The following is a 25,734-nucleotide window of genomic DNA, read 5'->3' as shown; positions in this document are numbered from 1 at the left end:
CCCATGGGGGGCGTGGCAAAGGCAGGGCTGGCCGTTTGAAATAAACATCCCCAGGCAGCACCAGGGCTAAATGAAAGGGCTTCAAGTTATCGTGCTGATGAAATCTGCTTAGAGCCAGGGCACTGAAAACTTTTCAAGGACTCGTTAGGTTCAGAACTCGGCAAGGTTCTAACTACACAACACTCTGTGAGTGCCATAACTTCTCACCCCTCAGTGATGAGCTGTTCGGGAGCGTTGGGCTCATTGAAAAGGCTCAGGTTCTTAATACAAATCAACGTAAAGCTGATGAATGGACCTCGCCCAGGCAGCAGCGGTCCCAGGAAGGTGGGTTTGCCCAGAAGCCCAGTCTCCTCACCTTCCACATCAGCTTCAGCTTGGCTAGTTGGGACCTCCCCAAGCAACGAGCACAAGAGTAACCCCTGCAGAGAGGGAGGGAAGGCAAGAGTTCTCCATAGGAGAAGACAGAGGAGGACTAAATGGTCAGTTTCTTTTGATGCCTTTGGCTGGTTGTACCTCAACTGTCTCCAACTTCTTTTCTGTCTTTTGGAGGAGTATGGTGTGTGTGTGTGTGGTTTGACTCTCCCTGGGTGTATGATATCTGGGCCCAGCGGATGGGGGTGGACAGTGACCCTCCATGGTCTTCACTGCTCCTTAGGGCATTCAAGGATGTCTAAAGCATCTACCTGCACCCCCGAGGTTGGCAGGCAACTTTGTCACTTGCTGCAGACGGGGAAAATGAGGCTCTTTGTTATACAATGCCAGAATAATTATAGTCTAATTATATAATACTTTTCCCTGCATTTCCACCCCCAGCTGCAGCTAAATATGTGACATTACTAGCATTCTGCAAGGACAGTCTGTACTGCAAGGATAATGTTGAATGTTGAAGGCAGATGCTTCTGTCCAGTCTTCATGTATGGTAACCGTATTTACTTAACCAAGAAAAATAGATCATGTGATCAACCATAACATACCTAATTTTAAAAAATCCATTATATAGGAATAACTTTTAAAGACAGAACAAAATCACATTTCTGTGTGCATGTGATGAATTACTTTATTGAACAGAACTCATGAAAGGGGGAATGTCTAGGGAAGTATGGGCTAACTGATGACCATTTATTGCTTATGTTCTTATGCTTCTTTATCATGAAAAGAACTATGTTAACCAAAATCAGATAAGATTTGGCTATTTATTGAGAGTTTAAGCTGATGAGTTTACACTAATCAAGTACGAGCAGTTATTTCATCATTAGGCAGTCTGATATCTGTTACCTAGGGGTTACACCCAAATCATCATGTTTATTTTACTCCAAATCTTAAGACAGTAGCAGTCCTTCATTTTAGAATCAGTTTCTGATGGGCAAACCTTAGTATTCCGTGGAACACTACATCTCTCATTATTAACTGGTATTTATACAGCACTTTATCCTCACGTGGGCTCTGCGTGACAGCCGCGTTGTGTTAGTTGTTTTGTTGTTGTTGTGTTACGGAAGTAGAAACTGATCTGTGATGGATTAAAGTAACCGGCCCCTGCTGCGTCACTGCCCAGGAGCGGTGCTGGTGGATAGCAAGTCCACAGCCCCCTCCCTGCTGCTCCCGAACCCCTGCTGGGATGTGGCTTTGTGTTCAGAGTCTTCTCCCTGCACGCTACCACCTTGCCCAGTCCTACCCTTGTGTGTGTGTGTCTGCGGTGGGGTGTTTGTGTTTTGTTTGAGTAGATTCCGGGGTGCCTTTGTTAGGGACACAGGAGGTCATGTAACCCAACCGCTCCAGACAACTGACAGAGGAATGCTGAGAGAGCCGGGAAGACTCTGGGCACGATCACAGCTACTCAACATGTGGGTGGCAGTGCTGGAGTAGAATCCAGGCACCCTGCTTTAATTCGGATGCCCTCTGCACCCCATCAGAGCACTATGTTCTTTGTAGACTTTTACCTGGGTCCCTGTAATATTTACTTTTTCCCTGCAGACCTTCACAGACTTTTAAGAAGATGAAGGGGAAATGGTTACATCACTAGCGCTACATGGGCTCTGGTTCCCTTGTGCTTTTTCTAATTTTCCAGCTTCTCAAACTGAAGGCTACTAAAATACAGTCGAGGTGCAGAGTTACGTGGTTTCCCAAGAACAGAAAATTAATAAAGCTAAGGTTCTTCTGCATGAAGAATATTAATAATTAATACAAGCAATTAAATTCCCAAACTTTAGGAACATGATTCAAATTGATTACCTCATTTTGCTGCAGGTTTATTTAAATAGAACCATCAACCAAATTGGTTTAAAGCCTAGATCTACACATGGCAGTCCAGTGGCGTTTGTCACCGGCGCAATAATCTACTCGTCCTGCCGATATACTTTCACTTTAACTGTCAATAAGGATCTGCTTTGTCCCATTGGACATTATACTCTCACAGGATAGTGTATAGCTTTGCAGTGAACATCTAATAGATACATTTTGGCAGTTGGAGCTAACATCTTGTATGAGGCAGCCTGTTGAACTGACAAGAACAGTCATACTCTGAAGTAGCTGTTTACATACTTAATTGAGCCACATAGGTACTTTAAGAAAATACCTGGGCAAGAGGGGAATTTATCATTTGATCAAATGTTTTAACACTTAATTATCCAGCTCCCAAAGCTAAGGAACTAGCCCACACAGATTGTGCTTTTCCACATTATACTTCTGGACGACAGGGAACGCTTTCCTGTTGTGCCGAGTTGGGTTCTGGACCCAAGTGCCTGGAGCAAACTTGGGATAAGACTAGCTCTTACTTGCCTCTTCATGAGAGGTGATGCAGTAGTGACTTCGGTAACAATTTTAAAGTCCTCTTTGAATTCTTTTTCACATTTTAAATGATCATGTTTACAAATGCAGCAATGCTAATAGGACAGTATACAGTTCACATTAGGTAGACTGGAGCAATTTATTTTATTTTATTTACTTTTTTATTTGAAGTATAGTTTCTGTACAATATTATAGGTTACAATATAGTGATTTATAATTTTTAAAGGTTATACTCCATTTATATTTATTATAAAATATTGTTATACAATATATCCTTATAGCTTATTTTATACCTAATAGTTTGTACCTCTTAATCCCTTACCCCTTATTGCCCCTCCCTCCTTCCCTCTCCCCACTGGTAACCACCAGTTTGTACTCTATATCTGTGAGTCTGCTTTTTGGTTATATTCACTAGTTTGGGGTTTTTTTGTTTTTTGTTTTTTTAGATTCCACATGTAAGTGGTATCATACAGTATTTGTCTTTCTCTGTCAACTTATTTCACTTAGCATAATACCCTCCAAGTCCATCCATGTTGCTGCAAATGGCAAAATTTTGTTCTTTTTTATGGCTGAATAGTATTCCATTGTATATATATATCACATCTTTATCCATTCATCGGTCGATGGACACCTGGTTTGCTTCCATATCTTGGCTATTGTGACCAATGCTGCTATGAATATTGGGGTATATGTATGTTTTTGAATTAGTGTGTTTGTTTTTTTTGCATGTATACCCAGGAGTGAAATTGCTGGGTCATATGGTAGTTCTATTTTTAGTTTTTTGAGAACCCTAGACTGGAGCCATTTAAATAAGAAAACATCCCACACCCATCAGAAATATCAGTGGGGTTAGGGTTATGTTCTCCTCCACTCACCTGCGTCATGATTACTTACTTTACTTACCCTCCCACACCCGTGTCTTCATCTCTGCAGCGACAGGAGCACTACCCGTCAATGGGCTAAAATCCTTCCCTTTCTGTGCAGGCTGCCTTGCTATTGTTGAAAGCAGTTCTTGGTTTGATATTTCAGATACACTCATGAGAAAAGATAGGTTATAATTCACTTTTCTTCTCACCAACAGCCTTTGAAAGCTTTAGAGAACAAAAAATATTATTCTGAGATCTTACAAATAACAAGTACTATGTCTTGAATTCTTATATCATCCCAAGTATTTTGAGACACGCCTCACATAAACTGTTTTGATTCTTACAACAACCTGTAAGATGTGTTATCTTCATTTTATAGATGAGGAAACTGAGGGCCAGCAGAGAGAAAACATTGCCCAAGGTCCCATAACTGGCCAAATACCGAACCAAGTTTCACCCAGTTTCTTCTGCCCTCTCCCTTGTAAACAGTTCAAAATAGAATGGCAAAGTTAGATGCCTTATGAGAGGGAAAAATGAATAACATTATAAGAGTTCGTTTTATAAGAAGAAACATCAATCCAGTACATTAACATTTTTTTGGTAATGTATAAGAAAGCCTTCACTGGGATTCTTTAAACAGCCAGTACAAATAACAAAGCTCTAGTAACTAGCCACATACTTGCTGGGTTAGATAGTAAATAACTTACTGTATTTGGAGTTGCTCTAAATTTGGAAGGTAGTTAAAACGTTGCCCAAGAAATTGAGAAATTGAAATGATTTCAAATGTTCCAGATATACAAGGAAGGTCATCAAGAATAGTGCCCACCAGGAGAGCTGTAAAAGGAACCAGGCAAGGGGAATTCTAGCCGTATTTGCCTTTCATCAGGCTGGTGGGTGTAGCAAGTACCGTAAAGGCTTGCTTATCTAGGTCGTAAAAGTAAGAAAAGAAAAAAATATTTCTGTGTCTGTTGCAAAAGGCCAGAATACCTCAGATCTAATTTGGGCTTAATTAGATTTTTCTAATTGATGGGGATGGGACTTCTCCATGACTGCCGCCGTGAATGGAACAGAAGAATGTCATTGACATAGAACATAGGGGCCTATGAGACCATCTCCTGCATCTTTGTTCTCTTGTGTCAGTGTGAAGGTTTCATCCAGCACATACGGAGTTCATTCCACAATCCATGATGATTTTGCCAGATTACATTCTTCTCTCTGTATGATATCCATAGACATGCATGCTATTGTTTATTCATTTAGTTTGAAAGGCTAGGTTTCTTTTTTTTCCCCAAAACATATCGAAAGGTACTTGGTTTTAATGAACCTGAGGAACTGTTTACTTTGATAAATGAACAGATGAAATGCTCATGGTTTTCCAGCAGAACTAACATCAGTCTTTTGCAACTTTCAGGGCCTGTAATTCAGTGTTTACAGCATTAGACCACTGTCATGAAGCCATAGAAATCACAAGCGATGACCACGTGATTCAGGTATGGGGACACTTTTTATCTTTAGGTGTCAAAATAAAGCCTTTCTAGTTTGCGCCATCCTTTTTCAAGCACTTTCCTGTAATTCTCACATTTCAGCACATTTTCTTTGGAGAAAGGAACATCAAAGTGTGCAAGGAAAACTGATATTCTTAAGCTAAGAATTAGATACTCAAGAAGAATAAAAATTAGTTCAGATTGGAGCCTGAGATTTCTTTCGCAGAGATGAGGTAAATTCTTTAGACTATGCAGGAAGGCACTGTTTATACAGAAGTATGTCAGAATTGTAGAGTAACTGCTTACACACACCTTGGGAACAAAATGTTGTGAACAGTCCTCAGTTATCTGCCTACAGTTGGTATTCCAGTTATAAAGCACTCTTATATAATACTGAAGTCACCTTCCTAAGGAAATGTGTATAGCAGACAAACCTTTATTGAATTAAAGTTGTCTTATTATTTGTTGGAAGGTCAGACATTTACACTTTAAAAATACTCTGAAATGTAGACTTTCCACTGATGGGCACTGACTTGACTGCCCTTGGTTTGCATAGTGGCACCGAGTGTGAGGTCCATTTGCTACCATCGGAAGAGACCAAAGACAGTGTCCAACACAAAGTGGCCCCATAACAGGGCCTCACACATGCTCTCCTGTGAAACCCCCATTGCACACACAGATACCCTGCCCTCACACGGGGTCAATGACATCAGTAGCCCACCATGCCCAGGCCCTGTCATCAACACGCTCATGAGATTATCTCATTTGCATTCAGGAACGCTATGAAAGAGACATAGGGCCTGATAATACAGAGATGGGGAAACTGAGGCCCAGGAAGGCCAAGGAACTTATCCAAGGAAAGCCTCAATAATAAATACTGGAACCAAAACATCCAGCCATGTCTTTCTGACTCCAAAGCCTTCCTACCTGGTTCCCTGTTGGGCTATATTTTTAGAATTTGTTTTTCTGGCTGTCCCATGACCTGGGTCTGAAGGCTTCCTCATGTTGCTGCCTATTACTGGCCCACCTGCCCACAGATCTGCCCTGAACCACAGTGAAATCAGACATGTTTCTGTTACAGACTGAGCACAAACCCCACAGCTCTCCCACGTCTACCCGGACTTGAACAGTCAATTCTGTTCACGAAACACGTTTGCTTTGCACTTCTCTCTCTCTCTTTTTTTTTTTTTTTTAACAAGAAAAACCCAGAAATTTATTCATATGTACTTGTATACCAGGGAGATATCCAGGGAAAAGGAGATAATTCGCACCTCCCTCTTTTACGGGGAAGCCGGGTTGTGATTTTAGTGATGAGGAGAGGGGCGTCTCTGCTCTCTACGAGCCTTGTAATCTTGCATACAGTCCTTTAACAGGCAACTGAGTCCTTCCTTCTACAGTTAGCTCCTGGTGGTTAGGAAACCTGTATCTCTAGGAGACGTGATATGACGATGGTGTCACATGAATCACCTGCCAGCCTTTACTTGAAGAGGAAGAAGCAGGGATTGAGGACAGTGGGTGCCTGGGAAGGGGAATCCCTGTATTAAAAGGGAAACTGACCTGACTGCAGGCTTTTTCTTGGGGTGCCCTCTCAGACCCCTTTAAAAACCTACCTGCATTCTGAATATAAAACTCAAGAACAAAGAGGAAGAACTTGAATAGAGGATATTATATGTAAGGGGGAAATTTAAAAGGCCTTTGTGCTATAGATTTTAAGATGAGTTATCATGAATGAGATACATCATGTATATTCCTACTCAATACCAGAGTCCTTCTCGGGGCAGTGCTGCTTCACAGGGAACGTGCCCCTTAGTGCAGATGGTCAGAGGTCGGGCAGTAGCACTTAACATTTAGGAACAATAGCTACCTACCCATCCATCCATTGAAACTACCTATCTGTTTACTTTAAAACACTTACATGGTGCTTACCATGTGCCAGAGGCAGTGCTAAGCATTTTTTTAATTTAAAAAAATGTTTTTATTTTGGCAGCCTTAGGTCTTCGTTGCTGCGCACAGGCTTTCTCCAGTTGCGGTTGAGCGGGGCTGCTCTTTGTTGTGGTGCGCAGGATTCTCATTGCGATGGCATGTCTTTGTTGCAGAGCACGGGCTCTAGGTGCACAGGCTCAGTCATTGTGGTGCACAAGCTTAGTTGCTCCGCGGCATGTGGGATCTTCCTGGACTAGGGCTCGAACCCATGTCCTCTGCATTGGAAGGCGGATTCTTTTTTTTACTTTTCTATTTTTTAATTTATTTTTTTAACATCTTTATTGGAGTATAATTGCTTTACAATAGTGTGTTAGTTTCTGCTGTATAACAAAGTGAAGCAGCTATACATATACATATATCCCCATATCTCTTCCCTCTTGCATCTCCCTCCCTCCCTCTCGGTGGTCACAAAGCACCGAGCTGACCTATATCCCTGTGCTATGTGGCTGCTTCCCACTAACTATTGATTTTACATTTGGTAGTGTATATATGTCCATGCCACTCTCTCACTTTGTCCCAGCTTACCCTTCCCCCTCCCTGTGTCCTCAAGTCCATTCTCTAGTAGGTCTGTGTATTTATTCTCGTCCTTCTCCTAGGGCCTTCACAACCATTTTTTTTTCTGATTCCATATGTATGTGTTAGCATATGGTATTTGGTTTTCTCTTTCTGACTTACCTCACTCTGTATGACAGACTCAAAGTCCATCCACCTCACTATATATAACTCAATTCTGTTTCTTTTATGAATGAGTAATACTCCATTGTATATATGTGCCACAATTTCTTTATCCATTCATCTGTTGAAGGACACTTAGGTTGCTTCCATGTCCTGGCTATTGTAAATAGCGCTGCAATGAACATTGTGGTACACGACTCTTTTAGAATTATGGTTTTCTCACGGTATATGCCCAGTAGTGGGATTGCTAGGTCATATGGCAGTTCTATTTTTAGTTTTTTAAGGAACCTCCACACTGTTCTCCATAGTGGCTGTATCAATTTACATTCCCACCAACAGTGCAAGAGTGTTCTCTTTTCTCCACACTCTCTCCAGCATTTATTGTTTGTAGATTTTTTGATGATGGCCATTCTGACCGGTGTGAGGTGATACCTCATTGTAGTTTTGATTTGCATTTCTCTAATGATTAATGATGTTGAGCGTTCTTTCATGTGTTTGTTGGCAATCTGTATACCTTCTTTGGAGAAATATCTATTTAGGTCTTCTGCCCATTTTTGGATTGGGTTGTTTGTGTTTTTGATACTGAGATGCATGAGCTGCTTGCATATTTTGGATATTAATCCTTTGTCAGTTGCTTCATTTGCAAATATTTTCTCCATCCTGAGGGTTGTCTTTTCATCTTGTTTATGGTTTTCTTTGCTCTAAAAAGCTTTTAAGTTTCATTAGGTCCCATTTTTTAATTTTTGTTTTTATTTCCACTTCTCTAGGAGGTAGGTCAAAAAGGATTTTGCTGTGATTTATGTCATAGAGTGTTCTGCCTATGTTTTCCTCTAAGAGTTTGATGGTGTCTGGCCTTACATGTACATCTTTAATCCATTTTGAGTTTTTGTGTATGGTGTTAGGGAGTTCTAATTTCATTCTTTTACATGTAGCTGTCCAGTTTTCCCAGCACCACTTAGAGAAGAGGCTGTCTTTTCTCCATTGTATATTCTTCCCTCCTTTATCAAAAATAAGGTGACCATATGTACATGGGTTTTTTCTCTGGGCTTTCTATCCTGTTCCATTGATCTGTATTTCTGTTTTTGTGGCAGTACCATACTGTCTTAATTACTGTAGCTCTGTAGTGTAGTCTGAAGTCCGGGAGCCTGATTCCTCCAGCTCCATTTTTCTTTCTCAAGATTGCTTTGGCTATTCGGGGTCTTTTGTGTTTCCATACAAATTGTGACATTTTTTGTTCTAGTTCTGTGAAAAATGCCAGTGGTACTTTGATAGGAATTGCATTGAATCTGTAGATTGCTTTGGGTAGTATAGTCATTTTCACAATGTTGATTCTTCCAATCCAAGAACATGGCATATCTCTCCATCTGATTGTATCATCATTAATTTCTTTCATCAGTGTCTTATAGTTTTCTGCATACAGGGCTTTTGTCTCCTTTGGTAGGTTTATTCCAAGATATTTTATTCTTTTAGTTGCAATAGTAAATGGGAGTGTTTCCTTAATTTCTCTTTTCAGATTTTTCATCATTAGTGTATAGGAATGCAAGAGATTTCTGTGCATTAATTTTGTACCCTGCTACATTACCAAATTCATTGATTAGCTCTAGTAGTTTTCTGGTAACATCTTTCGGATTCTCTATATATAGTATCATGTCATCTACAAGCAGTGATAGCTTTACTTGTTCCTTTCTGATTTGGGTTCCTTTTATTTCTTTTTCTTCTCTGATTGCTGTGGCTAACACTTCCAAAACAATGTTGAATTATAATGGTGAGAGTGGGCAACCTTGTCTTGTTCCTGATCTTAGTGGAAATGGTTTCAGTTTTTCACCATTGAGGACAACGTTGGCTATGGGTTTGTCATATATGAGCTTTATGATGTTGAGGTAAGTTCCCTCTATGCCTACTTTCTGGATGGTTTTTATCATAAATGGGTGTTGAATTTTCTCAAAAGCTTTTGCTGCATCTGTTGAGATGATCCTATGGGTTTTCTCCTTCATTTTGTTAATATGGTGTATCACATTGATTGATTTGTGTATATTGAAGAATCCTTGCATTCCTGCGATAAACCCCACTTGATTGTGGTGTATGATCCTTTTAATGTGCTGTTGGATTCTGTTTGCTAGTATTTTGTTGAGGATTTTGCATCTGTGTTCATCAGTGATATTGGCCTATAGTTTTCTTTCTTTGTGACGTCTTTGTCTGGTTTTGGTATCAGGGTGATGGCAGCCTCATTGAATGAGTTTGGCAGTGTTCCTCCCTCTGCTATACTTTGGAAGAGTTTGAGAAGGATAGGTGTTAGCTCTTCTCTAAATGTTTGATAGAATTCGCCTGTGAAGCCATCTGGTCCTGGGCTTTTGTTTGTTGGAAGATTTTTAATCACAGTCTCAATTTCAGTGCTTGTGATTGGTCTGCTTATATTTTCTATTTCTTCCTGGTTCAGTCTCGGAAGGTTTTGCTTTCCTCAGTATTTGACAGTTTCTTCCATCTTGTCCATTTTATTGGCATATAGTTGCTTGTAGTAATCTCTTGTGGTCCTTTGTATTTCTGCAGTGTCAGTTGTTACTTCCTTTTTCATTTCTAATTCTATTGATTTGAGTCTTCTCCCTTTTTTCTTGATGAGTCTGGTTAATGGTTTATCAATTTTGTTTATTTTCGCAAAGAACCAGCTTTTAGTTTCATTGATCTTTCCTATTGCTTCCTTCATTTCTTTTTCATTTATTTCTGATCCAATCTTTATGATTTTTTTCCCTCTGCTAACTTTGGGGTTTTTTTGTTCTTCTTTCTCCGGTTGCTTTCGGTGTAAGGTTAGATTGTTTATTTGAGTTGTTTCTTGTTTCATAGGGTAGGAAGTATTGCTATAAACTTCCCTCTTAGAACTGCTTTTGTTGCATCCCATAGGTTTTGGGTCGTCGTGTTTGTGTTGTCATTTGTTTCTAGGTATTTTTTGATTTCCTCTTTGATTTCTTCAGTGACCTCTTGATTATTAAGTAGTGTATTGTTTAGCCTCGATGTGTTTGTATTTTTTACAGATATTTTCCTGTAATTGATATCTAGTCTCATTGTGTTGTGGTTGGAAAAGATACTTGATATGTTTTCAATTTTCTTAAGTTTACCAAGGCTTGATTTGTGACCCAAGATATGATCTATCCTGGAGAATGTTGCATGAGCACTTGAGAAGAAAGTGTATTCTGTTCTTTTTATATGGAATGTCCTATAAATGTCATTAAGTCCATCTTGTTTAATGTATCATTTCAAGCTTGTGTTTCCTTATTTATTTTCTTTTTGGGTGATCTGTCCATTGGTGAAAGTGGGGTATTAAAGTCCCCTACTATGATTGTGTTACTGTCGATTTCCCCTTTTATGGCTTTTAGCATTTGCCTTATGTATTGAGATGCTCCTCTGTTGGGTGCATAAATATTTACAATTGTTATATCCTAATCTAGGATTGATCTCTCAATCGTTATGTAATGTCCTTCTTTGTCTCTTGTAATAGTCTTTGTTTTAAAGTCTGTTTTGTCTGATATGAGAATTGCTACTCCAGCTTTCTTTTGATTTCCATTTGCATGGAATATCTTTTTCCATCCCCTCACTTTCAGTCTGTATGTGTCCGTATGTCTGAAGTGGGTCTCTTGTAGACAGCATATATATGGATCTTGTTTTTGTACCCATTCAGCCAGTCTGTGTCTTTTGGTTGGAGCATTTAATCCATTTACATTTAAGGTAATTATCAATATCTATGTTCCTATTACCATTTTCTTAATTGTTTTTGTTTTTGTTTTTTTATGCGGTATGCGGGCCTCTCACTGCCGCGGCCTCTCCCATTGTGGAGCACACGCTCCAGACGGGCAGGTCCAGCGGCCACGGCTCATGGGCCCAGCTGCTCCGTGGAATGTGGGATCCTCCCAGACTGGGGCGTGAACCCATGTCCCCTGCATTGGCAGGCAGACTCTCAACCACTGCGCCACCAGGGAAGTCCTGGGTTTGTTTTTGTAGGTCTTTTCCTTTCCTTGTGTTTCCTGACTAGAGAACCTCCTTTAGCATTTGCTGTAAAGCTGGTTTGGTGGTGCTGAATTCTCTTAGTTTTTGCTTGTCTCTAAACATTTTAATTTCTCTCTCAAATCTGAATGAGATCCTTGCTGGGTAGAGTAATCTTGGTTGTAAGTATTTCCCTTTCATCACTTTAAATATGTCCTGCCACTCCCTTCTGGCTTGCAGAGTTTCTGCTGAAAGATCAGCTGTTAACCTTATGGCGATTCCCTTGTATGTTATTTGTTGTTTTTCCCTTGCTGCTTTTAAAATTTTTCTTTGTAATTAATTTTTGATAGTTTGATTAATGTGTGTATTGCTGTGTTTCTCCTTGGATTTATCCTATATGGGACTCTCTGCGCTTCCTGGACCTGATTAACTATTTCCTTTCCCATAATAGGGAAGTTTTCAACTATAATCTATTCAAATATTTTCTCAGTCCCTTTCTTTTTCTCTTCTTCTTCTGAGACCCCTATAATTCGAATGTTGGTGCCTTTAATGTTGCCCCAGAGGTCTCTGAGGCTTTCCTCAATTCTTTTCATTCTTTTTTCTTTATTCTGCTCTGTGGTAGTTATTTCCACTGTTTTATCCTCTAGGTCACTTATCCGTTCTTCTGCCCTGGTTATTCTGCTATTTATTCCTTTTAGAGAATTTTTAATTTCATTTATTGTGTTGTTCATCATTGTTTGTTTGCTCTTTAGTTCTTCTAGCTCCTTGTTAAATGTTTCTTGTATTTTCTCCATTCTATTTCCAAGATTTTGGATCAGCTTTACAATCATTACTCTGAATTCTTTTTCAGGTAGACTGCCTATTTCTTCTTCATTTGTTTGATCTGGTAGGTTTTTACCTTCCTCCTTCGTCTGCTGTGTTTTTCTCTGTCTTCTCATTTTGCTTAATTTACTGTGTTTGGGGTCTCCATTTTGCAGGCTGTAGGTTTGTAGTTCCCGTTGTTTTTGGTGTTTGCCCCCAGTGGGTTCTGTAGGCGTCCTGGTGGAAGGAACTAGTGCCTGTGTTCTGATGGACAAGGCTGGATCTTGTCTTTCTGGTGGGCAGGTCCACGTCCAGTGGTGTGTTTTGGAGTGTCTGTGACCTTATTATGACTTTAGACAGCCTTTCTGCTAGTGGGTGGGGTAGTTTTCCTGTCCTGCTAATTGTTTGGCATAGGGTGTCCAGCACTGTAGCTTGCTGGTTGTTGAGTGGATCTGGGTCTTAGCGTTGACATGGAGATCTCTGGGAGATTTTCTCCATATAATATTAAGTCGAGCTGGTAGGCCTCTGGTGGACCTGAACTCGACTCTCCCACCTTCGAGGCACAGGCCTGACACCCGGCTGGAGCACCAAGACCCTGTCATCCAGATGGCTCAGAATAAAAGGGATAAATAAATAAATAAATAGATTAATTTATTTAATCTTTATTTAAATTAATTAAATAAAGTTATTAAAATAATTATTAAAAATAAAAAAGAATTTAAAAGTAGTTAAAAAAAAAAAAAAGAAGTAACGAAGAGCACAACCAAACCAAAAAAACAAATTCACCAATGATAACAAGTGCTAAAAATTATACTAAAAAAAAAAGAAAAAACGGACAGAGAGAACCCTAGGACAAATGGTAAAAGCAAAGCTATACAGACAAAATCACACACAGAAACATACACATACACACTCATAAAAAGAGCAAAAGGAGAAAAACATATATATCGCTTCTCCCAAAGAGAGGAGGAACTCAAATAAACAAGCTAATCTTACACCTAAAGCAACTGGAGAAAGAGGAAGAAAAAACCCAAAGTTAGCAGAAGGAAAGAAATCATAAAGATCAAATCAGAAATAAATGAAAAAGAAGATGGCAGAGTAGAAGGACGTGCTCTCACTCCAACTTGTGAGAACACCAGAATCACAACTAGCTGCTGGACAATCATCGACAGGAAGACACTGGAACTCACTAAAAAAGATACCCCACATCGAAAGACAAAGGAGAAGCCACAACGAGAAGGTAGGAGGGTCGCAATCACAGCAAAATCAAATCCCATAACTGCTGGGTGGGTGACTCACAGACTGGAGGACACTTATACCACAGAAGTCCACCCACTGGAGTGAAGGTTCTGAGCCCCACGTCAGGCTTCCCAACCTAGGGGTCCGGCAATGGGAGGAGGAATTCCTAGAGAATCAGAGTTTGAAGCCTAGTGGGAATTGATTGCAGGACTTCGACAGGACTTGGGGAAACAGAGACTCCATGCTTGGAGGGCACACACAAAGTAGTGTGCAAATCGGGACCCAGGGGAAGGAGCAGTGACACCAGGGGAGACCGAAGCAGACCTACCTGCTAGTGTTGGAGGGTCTCCTGAAGAGGCAGGGGAGGGGGGGCTGTGGCTCACCCTGGGGACAAGGACAGTCCCCAGGGTGAGCAGAAGTTCTGGCAAGTACTCCTTGGCTAGAGCCCTCCCAGAGTCTGTCATTAGCCCCACCAAAGAGCCCAGGTAGGCTCCAGTATTGGGTTGCCTCAGGCCAAACAACCAACAGGGAGGGAACCCAGCCCCACCCATCAACAGTCAAGCAGATTAAAGTTTTACTGAGCTCTGCCCACCAGAGCAACAGTCTGCTCTGCCCACCACCAGTCCCTCCGATCAGGAAACTTACACAAGCCTCTTAGAGAACCTCATCCACCAGAGGGAAGACAGCAGAAGCAAGAAGAACTACAATCCTGCAGCCTGTGGAACAAAAGCCACATTCACAGAAAGATAGACAAGATGAAAAGGCAGAGGGCTATGTACCAGATGAAGGAACAAGATAAAACCCCAGGAAAACAACTAAATGAAGTGGAGATAGGTAACCTTCCAGAAAAAGAATTCAGAATAATGATAGTGAAGATGATCCAGGACCTCGAAAAAACAATGGAGGCAAAGATCGAGAAGATGCAAGAAATGTTTAAGAAAGACCTACAAGAATTAAAGAACAAACAAACAGAGATAAACAATACAATAACTGAAATGAAAAATACACTAGAAGGAATCAGTAGAATAACTGAGGCAGAAGAACGGATAAGTGACCTGGAAGACAGAATGGTGGAATTCACTGCTGTGGAACAGAATAAAGAAAAAAGAATGAAAAGAAATGAAGACAGCCTAAGAGACCTCTTGGACAACATTAAACGCAACAACATTCACGTTATAGGGGTCCCAGAAGGAGACAAGAGAGAGAAAGGACCCAAGAAGATATTTGGATAGATTATATTCCAAAACTTCCCTAACATGGGAAAGGAAATAGCCACCCAAGTCCATGAAGCGGAGAGAGTCCCATACAGGATAAACCCAAGGAGCAACACACCAAGACACATAGTAATCAAAATGGCAAAAATTAAAGGCAAAGAAATATTATTGAAAGCAGCAAGGGAAAAATGACAACATACAAGGGAACTCCCATAAGGTTAACAGCTGATTTCTCAGCAGAAACTCTACAAGCCAGAAGGGAGTGGCATGATATACTTAAAGTGTTGAAAGGGAAGAACCTACAACCAAGATTACTCTACCAGGCAAGGATCTCATTCAGATTCGATGGAGAAATCAAAAGCTTTACAGATAAGCAAAAGCTAAGAGAATTCAGCACCACCAAACCAGCTCTACAACAAATGCTAAAGGAACTTCTCTAAGTGGGAAACACAAGAGAAGAAAAGGACCTACAAAACAAACCCAAAACAATTAAGAAAATGGTCACAGGAACATACATATCGATAATTACCTTAAACGTGAATGGCTTAAATCCTCCAACCAAAAGACACATGCTTGCTGAATGGATACAAAAACAAGACCCATCTATATACTGTCTACAAGAGACCCACTTCAGAACGAGGGACACATACAGACTGAAAGTGAGGGGATGGAAAAAGATATTCCATGCAAATGGAAACCAAAAGAAAGCTGGAGTAGCTATACTCATATCAGATAAAACAGACTTTAAAATAAAGAATGTTACAAGAGACAAGGAAGGACACTACATAATGATCAAGGGATCAATCCAAGAAGAAGATATAACAATTATAAATATATATGCACCCAACATAGTAGCACCTCAATACATAAGGCAACTGCTAACAGTTATAAAGGAGGAAATCGACAGTGACACAATAATAGTGGGGGACTTTAACACCTCACTAACACCAATGGACTGATCATCCAAAATGAAAATAAATAAGGAAACACAAGCTTTAAATGACAGAATAGATTTAATTGGTATTTATAGGACATTCCATCCAAAAACAGCAGGTTGCACTTTCTTCTCAAGTGCGCAGAGAACATTCTCCAGAACAGATCACATCTTGGGTCACAAATCAAGCCTCAGTAAATTTTAAAAAATTGAAATCATATCAAGCATCTTTTCTGACCACAACGCTGTGAGATTAGAAATGAATTACAGGGGAAAAAAACGTAAAAAACAGAAACACATGGAGACTAAACAATACGTTACTAAATAACCAAGAGATTACTGAGGAAATCAAAGAGGAAATCAAAAAATACCTAGAAACAAATGACAGTGAAAACACGACGATCCAAAACGTATGGAATGCAGCAAAAGCAGTTCTAAGAGGGAAGTTTATAGCTATACAAGCCTACCTCAAGAAACAAGAAAAATCTCAAATAAACAATCTAACCTTACACCTAAAGGAACTAGAGAAAGAAGAACAAACAAAACCCAAAGTTAGCAGAAGGAAAGAAATCATAAAGATCAGAGCAGAAATAAATGAAATAGAAACAAAGAAAACAATAGCAAAGATCAATAAAACCAAAAGCTGGTTCTTTGAGAAGATAAACAAAATTGATAAACCATTAGCCAGACTCATCAAGAAAATGAGGGAGAGGACTCAAATCAATAAAATTAGAAATGAAAAAGGAGAAGTTACAACAGACACTGCAGAAATACAAAGCAGCCTAAGAGAGTACTACAAGCAAATCTATGCCAATAGAATGGACAAGCTGGAATAAATGGACAAATTCTTAGAAAGGTGTAACCTTCCAAGACTGAACCAGGAAGAAATAGAAAATATGAACAGAGCAATCACAAGTAATGAAATTGAAACTGTGATTAAAAATCTTCCAGCAAACAAAAGTCCAGGACCAGATGGCTTCACAGGAGGATTCTATCAAACAAGTAGAGAAGAGCTAACACCCATCCTTCTCAAACTCTTCCAAAAAATTGCAGAGGACGAAGCACTCCCAAACTCATTCTAAGAGACCACCATCACCATGATACCCAAAGCAGACAAAGATACTACAAAAAAAGAAAATTACGGACCAGTATCATTGATGAATATAGATGCAAAAGTCCTCAACAAAATACTAGCAAACAGAATCCAACAGCACATTAAAAGGATCATACCATGAGCAAGTGGGATTTATCCCAGGGATGCAAGGATTCTTCAATATACGCAAGTGAATCAATGTGATAAACCCTGTTAACAAATTGAATAAAAACCATTTGATCATCTCAATAGATGCAGAAAAGCCTTTTGAGAAAATTCAACACCAATTTATGATAAAAACTCTCCAGAAAGTGGGCATAGAGGGAACCTACCTCAACATAATAAAGGCCATAGATGACAAACCCATAGCAAACATCATTCTCAATGGTGAAAGACTGAAAGCATTTCCCCTAAGATCAGGAAGAAGACAAGGATGTCCACTCTCACCACTATTATTCAACATAGTTTTGGAAGTCCTAGCCACTGCAATCAGAGAAGAAACAGAAATAAAAGGAATACAAATTGGAAAAGAAGTAAAACTGTCACTGTTTGCAGATGACATGATGCTCTACGTAGAGAATCCTAAAAATGCCACCAGAAAACTACTAGAGCTACTCAGTGAATTTGGTAAAGTTGCAGGATACAAAATTAATGCACAGAAATCTCTTGCATTCCTATACACTAATGATGAAAAATCTGAAAGAGAAATTAAGAAAACACTCCCATTTACCACTGCAACAAAAAGAATACAATACATAGGAATAAACCTACCTAGGGAGACAAAAGACCTGCATGCAGAAAACTATAAGACATTGATGAAAGAAATTAAAGATGATACCAAAAGATGGAGAGATATACCATGTGCTTGGATTGGAAGAATCAATATTGTGAAAATGACTATACTACCCAAAGCAATCTACAGATTCAGTGCAATCCCTATCAAATTACCAATGGCATTTTTTATGGAATTAGAACAAAAAGCCTTAAAATTTGTATGGAGACACAGAAGACCCCGAATAGCCAAAACAGTCTTGAGGGAAAAAAACGGAGCTTGAGGAATCAGATTCCCTGACTTCAGACTATACTACAGAGCTGCAGTAATCAAGACAATATGGTACTGGCACAAAAACAGAAACATAGATCAATGGAGCAAGATAGAAAGCCCAGAGATAAACCCACGCACCTATGGTCAACTAATGTATGAGAAAGGAGGCAAGGGTATACAATGGATAAAAGACAGTCTCTTCCATAAGTGGTGCTGGGACAACTGGACAGCTACATGTAAAAGAATGCAATTAGAACACTCCCTAACACCATACACAAAAATAAACTCAAAATGGATTCGAGACCTAAATGTAAGACTGGACACTACAAAACTCTTAGAGGAAAACATAGGCAGAACACTCTTTGACATGAATCACAGCAAGTTCTTTCTTGATCCACCTCCTAGAGTAATGGAAATAAAAACAAAAATAAATAAATGGGATCTAATGAAACTTAAAAGCCTCAGCTCCCTGCCCCCGCCCACCCCAGTGGCTGAGCAGACAAGCCTCTTGGGCTGGTGAGTGCTGGTCGGCACCGATCCTCTGTGCCGGAATCTCTCAGCTTTGCCCTCTGCACCCCTGTTGCTGTGCTCCCCTCTGTGGCTCCGAAGCTTCCCCCTGCCGCCACTCCCTGTCTCCACCAGTGAAAGGGCTTCCTAGTGTGTGGAAACCTTTCCTTCACAGCTTCCTCCCACTGGTGCAGGTCCCGTCCCTATTCTTTCTTCTCTGTTTTTTCTTTTTTCTTTTGCCCTACCCAGGTACGTGGGGAGTTTCTTGCCTTTTTGGAGGTCTAAGGTCTTCTGCCAGCGTTCAGTAGATGTTTTGTAGGAGTTGTTGCACGTGTAGATATTTCTGATGTATTTACGGGGAGGAAGGTGATCTCCACGTCTTACTCTTCTGCCATCTTGATGGTCTCCCAGCAGGTGGATTCTTAACCACTGTGCCACCAGGGAAGTCCCAGTACTAAACATTTTATACATACTCATTTATTTGTTAAAACAATTCTATGAATCAGGTACTACTGTCGTAGCCATTTTACACATGAGGAAATTGAGGACCAGGGAAGGTAAGCAACCTGCCCACAAGTTATGTAGCTAGTAATGGGCAGAGCCAGGATTTGAACTTAGTTGCCTTGGCTCCATAATCCATGTCCTAGAGTATCTGCTGCATTGTGAGGTCACCTGGCATGAAAGTAGAGCTATGATTTCTACCCATATTTGCAACCTAGTAGCAAAAGCAGAATAAACACATGTGAAAATGTATGAGAATTTAGCCAACAAATAAGGGAAATAATACATTCTCAAATTATCCATTCCTCAGATATTTAGTAAACAGTTCTGCGTATCCAAAGATAAATCCAAAGTAGCCTTTGCCCTTGAGGATTTTCATGTCTCGTGGGGGAGAGAGAGAGAGAAAAATATAGATTCAGTGTAATAAGTCACCAGAAGCCTGCACAGGAGAGAGTGGGAGTTGTAGGAGTGGCACAAACTCAGACTGGGCAGGGGCTCAAGGACAGCTTGCTGGAGGAGGGGAGGGAAAAATTGGAGTTGACGTGACTAGGAGATGGGGAAGGGCTTTCTAAGCAGAGAGCAACTGGGCAGATGCCCACACGTGGGAGACAAGCACGCACTGCTCAGCTGCATGCAGGGCCGGGCCAGGGCACTGTGGGGCTGAACTGGTGAGCAGGGGTCCTGCTGCCCAGCCCAGGGAGGACAGTGACCACCACATGAAGTGGTAGGAGATCAGTGAAGACAGTGTCGCCACCTCCTCCTCTTCAGCGACCTTCATAATGCCTGGTGCCAAGGGCTCCAGAGCAACTTCCCGACTCATCCACTTCCCAGGGGTAATTGTACTAGCAGAAGCTGTGTTCGCCAGAGAATAGCTCCCCAGATGTCCCTGCATCACTCAGTTCCTCACTGCTGTCATCCCCGTGGAGGGCAAGAGTGATTACAGTTTGCAAGACCGTTTCTGAAACATCAGATGGATATCAATTATGCCCAAAGAAATCTGTGACCTAGATACAGTGCGCTCATGTTTTCCCCACATTCTTCGTCCCTTGTCCCCTCCACTCAGCGGCTCATCTGGTGACTCTGTTCTTTGAGAAGAAATTGGAGGGTGGGGATAGCAGCCAAGAACCAGCCGAGGTGATAGCTCTAAATTCCAGGGCCCTGGGCAGAATTTTGGAAAGAAACTTCTGAGTCTGCTGGTCCCAGCATGTACCAAGCTGGGGGGCCGGCGGGGGGGGGGGGGGCGGTTTGCGGTATGCGGGCCTTTCACTGTTGTGGTCTCTCCCATTGCGGAGCACAGGCTCCAGACGTGCAGGCTCAGCGGCCATGGCCCGTGGGCCCAGCGGCTCTGCAGCATGTGGGATCTTCCCGGACCGGGGCATGAACCCATGTCCCCTGCATCAGCAGGCGGACTCTCAACCACTGCGCCACCAGGGAAGCCGCTGCCCAAGGCTTTTAACTTAATTTATTCTTCAGTTAGACCAGAAGCGGCCCCAAGCTAGAGCATTGGTTAATAGACAGTGGCAATTATCTATTAATGATATCTAGATGTGAGAGATCGAATTGCTTCTTTGTAGAGAGGTGACTAATAGAAGCCACAATCTGTTGCATGGAGTTCTAGTTAATTTTTATTTGTTCTTTTTTTCTGAGTTTTTTCTTGTTTCATGGGTGGTAGGTGATGAATAAGGCCCATTGGAGGCTGGCACTAGCAGATAAAAGCTTCTTGCTCTTTTTCTACTGAAGAATGTCTTCCGATTTCCCAGAGGGCCTGGGGTGCTGGGATGGCAGTTGAATGAACGCATTGCTGCTCAGGAGGGAAGCACCTATTCCGGGGGCATTTGGGGCTGGGGGGTCGGGTCAGCACCCCCATTGGAGAGCGCTCGCCCAGGGCACGTTTCCTCTGTGTCCCAACAAGCGTTCCTGCGAGGCACACAGCACCCTGCCCTGACCTTTAACTGCTTCCCGTTCACAGTATGTCAACCCAGCCTTTGAAAGGATGATGGGCTACCACAAAGGTGAGCTCCTGGGGAAAGAACTCGCCGAGCTGCCCAAAAGTGACAAGAACCGGGCGGACCTTCTTGACACCATCAACACCTGCATCAAGAAGGGCAAGGTAAAAAAAAAAAAAAAAAAATAGAGAAGGGCAAGTTGGGTGAAGCTGAAGGAGTCCACAAACCCTTCCCCAATGCATTTTTTCTTCTGTGAGTTTTTATGTCACGTCTTTAACGTTGGCTTCTTTAATAACGTTGCAATTAAGTGAAAAATCCTTTACGTTTGCAAGATGAGTTAACTTTTGAGTTAATTTTGGATAGCAAGTGAAGCTGGTGCTTGTCCTGATGGTGTAGAATCTGGTGATCTTGTGTAAGGAAATTTCTTCCTTCACATGGATGAATCTCACCTGTCATGGCTGGAATTTCATACCTATCTCTGAGAAGAGCTGTTCTATATTTTTTAGTTCATCTAGTGTTTTGGGGACCAAGAGCATTTAATATCAGTATTTACATGTCTTACAGGCCCAGTTTTCCTTTTTCTGCTCTCTTTACCCATCACAGTTCAGTTTGTCCAGCGACCTCCACTGCATCCCAGCAGATGAAGGCAGTGGTGCAGGTGCAGTGGGCATCTCTCCACAAGCCTTCCTTTCCAGAGGAGCATTGCTCTCATAGCTGGAACTGCCTTTCTTTTAATCATTCAGATGCTTTCTCTGATGTGAAGTAGTTAGATAAGCATTGTATTTATTTAATGGGGAACCATTTTATAGAAATAAAATGTTTGGCTTATATATCATGGCCAAAATTAGTAAAAGAAAAGAACATTGGGGCAGTGAGACTGAAAAGGAAACAGGACATTGTCAAGTCCTCCAAAAAATCTGCCTGGAGAGTACTGCCACACATCTAGTGACCCCAACATGCATACCAGTTAGCCATTCTTTGTGAGTGTGCGGGCAGGAAAAGGCTGAAAAAAGTCTCAGGTCTAATTCAACCACTTCCTCCCAGAAATAGTGGAGGTGCCACAGGCCCCCCCTTGAGGTCACCGGGCTCTTTATCCTAGCCGGTTCCTCAGGGTCGGGCCACAGCAAGTCTTCACACTCCCCTTCACACTCCCCATCCATGGAAACTGCCAGGAGCCAGATTAAGCCCAGAGAAGGCTTGGCTGGAGGCCCGATAGGATAGTAGAAGGATGATGGGCTTCAAGGAAAGTTAAGAGATAAATTTATAACCACATTTTTCACTTACTCACGTGGGCACATTAGTCAGCATCTCTGAGCCTCTGTTTACCTATCTGCAAATGAAGGGTGATAATATCAAGCTCACAGGTTGTTGTAAAGATCTCGAGAATGACCTCAGAAGAACCCCTTGACCTGGTGCCCCTACACCCACAGGGCTGAGAGCAGCAATGGCACCCACTGCTCAAGTGTCCCAGAACCGGGAGGGGCAGCCCCTGGTGGTGGGCTCATTGCTCTGGTGGGCTCTGTGCACTGTGACGATGAGCCTTACATAGTCACCGTCGCGGTGGGTGCAACTATGGAGCGGTATTTTGTGGAATGTAACAAAAGCATGTGGGAACTTCATGGCTGAACTTGATGAGACCCTCTGTAGGAGCCACCGAATGCCTGGACAGAAGGATTTTAAGAGCTCTCTTTATGTAGGAGTGGCAGGGGGTTTACTATGCCAGACGGAAATCCGGTGACAGCATCCAACAGCATGTGAAGATCACTCCAGTGATTGGCCAAGGAGGGTGAGCGCCAACTCTTAAACTCTATTGTTTTGAGGGGCCCCTGTGGGCGTTGGGTTTGTATATGGAAATGCAAGTGTGTTAGACCCACAAATACAGTAGGATTGGGTCTGTACGTAGTACCTGCCGAGGACACCTCCATGTGGCCGGCAGCAGCCCCAAAACAGCACAGGCTCTTCTTCTGCTTGTGGGCTTTATGAAGCATCACCCCGACTGTCCACTTCCGCCTGATTGTCTGTGGGTCCACTGTCCCCACGCCACAAGGAGCTCAGTTTCTAAGCCTTTCCCTGTCATCACAAAGACCACAGAAGAGCAGGGCTCGCTGCCTCAGCCCCACCTGGGAGCTGAGCTTCTCTCCTTGAGGCACCGGCTCTGTGATGATTCTCTCCAGTCCTCGGGGCTTGTTCCACAAGGAAGAGAGAACCCTGGGGGTCATGGTTAGGAGAAAAAGGTGTCTGACCAGAAGCTGAGACATCTGATTCCATGTGAAACTCAGGTTACCAGAGGAGCCTGTTCATTTGCAGAGAGATAAGGAAAATGCTCAATTCCATTTCCTTCTCCCAGTTACATTTTGTGAGAAGGTTTATGGAGCCAAACAGGACCCCCTAACAGTACATCACTGAGGAGCCTTTGTAAACAAGCCTGAAGGCCAACCAGCCAGCTTCATAGTACAGGTTTACAAGGGACACACGCTGTTGGGTGATGTTTTGGAAGTACAAAAGGAGCAGTTATAGTGTGAATAACCAGCAAAGAGAGCCCTGTCTGTGACTCTTATTGTGTGGTTAGAAAATGTTCTGTAGTCAGCAAAGTGTCTGTAGGTTGTTTCCACTCCAATTTTACTTATTTGTTAGTTTCAAAATTGTTCCCCCCTCCGTTCAGAATCCACTGTCTCATGTTTCCTGCCACTTTGCTTCACCCCGCATGGTGGGGACACTGGTAGCCCTGACCAGGGGTTTTGAGCACACAGAGAGAGGCCCCCAAATCCCTCCTGAGCGCACAGGCTTCCGTGTGGCCATTTCCACCAGCGGTCAGAGCTCTGAGGCCACGATGGCCATCACATTATTGTTTCCAACCATCATCCTTAGACCGTCTTCTCAAGCTAAGATTCACTGTGTGTGTGTGTGACCAGAATTACTAGGTAACAAGGTGGAGGAGACCGAGTTATTGTTTGGTTATTTCTGTCAGAATGAGTTTTTCTGATTTTTCTGATTTGACAGATAAGAGCAAGAAGTTCTAGAGCCCAGAGACAGTGTTATTTTTTTCCCCCAATATTTTCCCCCAGTGAGCTGTCAAAGGAAATTCTTAACTAAAAGTAGGAAAATTTTACCTCTTCCTATTTAGTGATGCTCACTACAGAATAACCAGGACTCTTCAGAGTCCTCCAGAGAAAACTGAACCAAAGAGGAAGACAGACAGAGACAGACAGACAGAAGCAGAGACACAGAGAGAAGAGATTCATTACTGTAAAATCTAACATAGTCCTCTGTAATTCTAGCTTCACTCAGTAGAAAATCTACCTTGAGCTGATCGTTGTGCAGGACTAAGGCACCTGTTGTCTTTCCCTGGTGTCCTTGTGGTAATGAGCAACACCACAGGCTGTTTTGGGATTCTGTCCATGATCTTAAAACAAGAGGGTTTTTCTGTGCCTGAAAAATGCCATCATTTATGATGACCGGGCTGTGAAAGAATGTGGAATATTAAATGTAAAAACAACAACCATGAACTTTGGTCATTGTCCAAATGAGTCTTTGCCTTCTATATAAGCTATAAAAGTATTAGTGTCAGCAGAATTAAATCCCATTTTAACTTGAAGTCTGGAGTAGCATTTCATCCTGTCACTGATGCTATCTAGGAGCCAGGCCTCAGGAGTTGGTTAGAAAATGAAGTACCCATTAGGAAAGTGTTTCTGAGCCAGCTGTGATTAAAAGGGAAGCCCAGTTTCTGAAGGCATGTGTGGGCTGTGTGTGAAAAAAAAAATGCATCTTTTATAGACTGTGTTTTGTCAGAATTTAAAATCTGCCCTAGAATGGACCCTGGAGTTTTACTTGAAGAAGATTCTGTTGACGTTTTCATTTGCTAATTTGTTGAATCATCTCATATCTGACTCACTAATAACTGATTATTTATGTTATTAGGAAAATTAGGCATTTTGTCTCCCTCAAGAAACTGTGTTGTACTACTGACAAAAATAAGCAGGTATGGTATTCAGTTTGCTTCATTTGCTTTGTCGGCTTGACCATGCGTTCGTTACATTCTCACCACGGTTCTCTACTTGTCTTTCTCCGTATCTTACTGTAGTTGCCAATTAAGAAGCTTTATGGCAAAATTAGGCCCTTAGACAAATAGTAAAAGAAATTCCCCAGCGAGCCTATACACTTTATTAGTAACGCATGTCAGTTATGATTTAGCTTGTGACTGTGCAGCTCAGGACCGATAATATTTTATGAGAGCATAAAATTTTTCCTCCAAATAAAAGATGTTCTAATTTGCTACCTTAATTTCTTAAGTGAAAATTATATGTGCATTTGAGCATCTCACCCCTATAAATTCATGTCAAAAACAAAAATCATTTATAATTAGTACTATGATTTTTTTAAACCATTATATCATGTAGAACAATATATTTGAGTGTTTTCTGAAGTAACAGAATTTTAGTAAGTTGCTGTATTTAAGAACTTTTTTAGGTAGTTTTATCTCAGAGAACAAGAACGGTATTGATATTTTTCTCTTTTTTTCACATCCTTATTGGAGTATAATTGCTTTACAATGTTGTGTTAGTTTCTGCTGTACAACAAAGTGAATCAGCTATATGTATACATATATCTCCATATCCCCTCCCTCTTGCGTCTCCCTCCCACCCTCCCTATCCCACCCCTCTAGGTGGTCACAAAGCACCGAGCTGATCTC

General features: G+C 41.5%; 1 protein-coding gene across 3 annotated transcripts in view; it reads left to right on the top strand.

The window, feature by feature from the left end:
* The window catches only part of PDE8B (phosphodiesterase 8B), a 151,345-nt gene that overhangs the window by 30,173 nt on the left and 95,438 nt on the right, over positions 1-25,734 (top strand). For all 3 annotated transcript variants that reach the window (XR_004349109.1, XR_004349110.1, XM_032626077.1), the window contains exons 6-9: positions 5,062-5,140; positions 21,068-21,208; positions 22,742-22,830; positions 24,963-25,023. Coding sequence is in view for 1 of the 3 variants with exons in the window: in XM_032626077.1 (XP_032481968.1) it covers positions 5,062-5,140; positions 21,068-21,208; positions 22,742-22,830; positions 24,963-25,023 (370 nt within the window). In the remaining 2 variants the exon portion in view is untranslated. The remainder of the gene's footprint in view (positions 1-5,061; positions 5,141-21,067; positions 21,209-22,741; positions 22,831-24,962; positions 25,024-25,734) is intronic.

Source organism: Phocoena sinus, chromosome 3 (assembly GCF_008692025.1).
Source record: "Phocoena sinus isolate mPhoSin1 chromosome 3, mPhoSin1.pri, whole genome shotgun sequence".
Classification (NCBI taxonomy): domain Eukaryota; kingdom Metazoa; phylum Chordata; class Mammalia; order Artiodactyla; family Phocoenidae; genus Phocoena; species Phocoena sinus.
The sequence above is the reverse complement of the archived record's forward strand: the minus strand, read 5'-3'. Positions and strand labels throughout refer to the sequence as shown.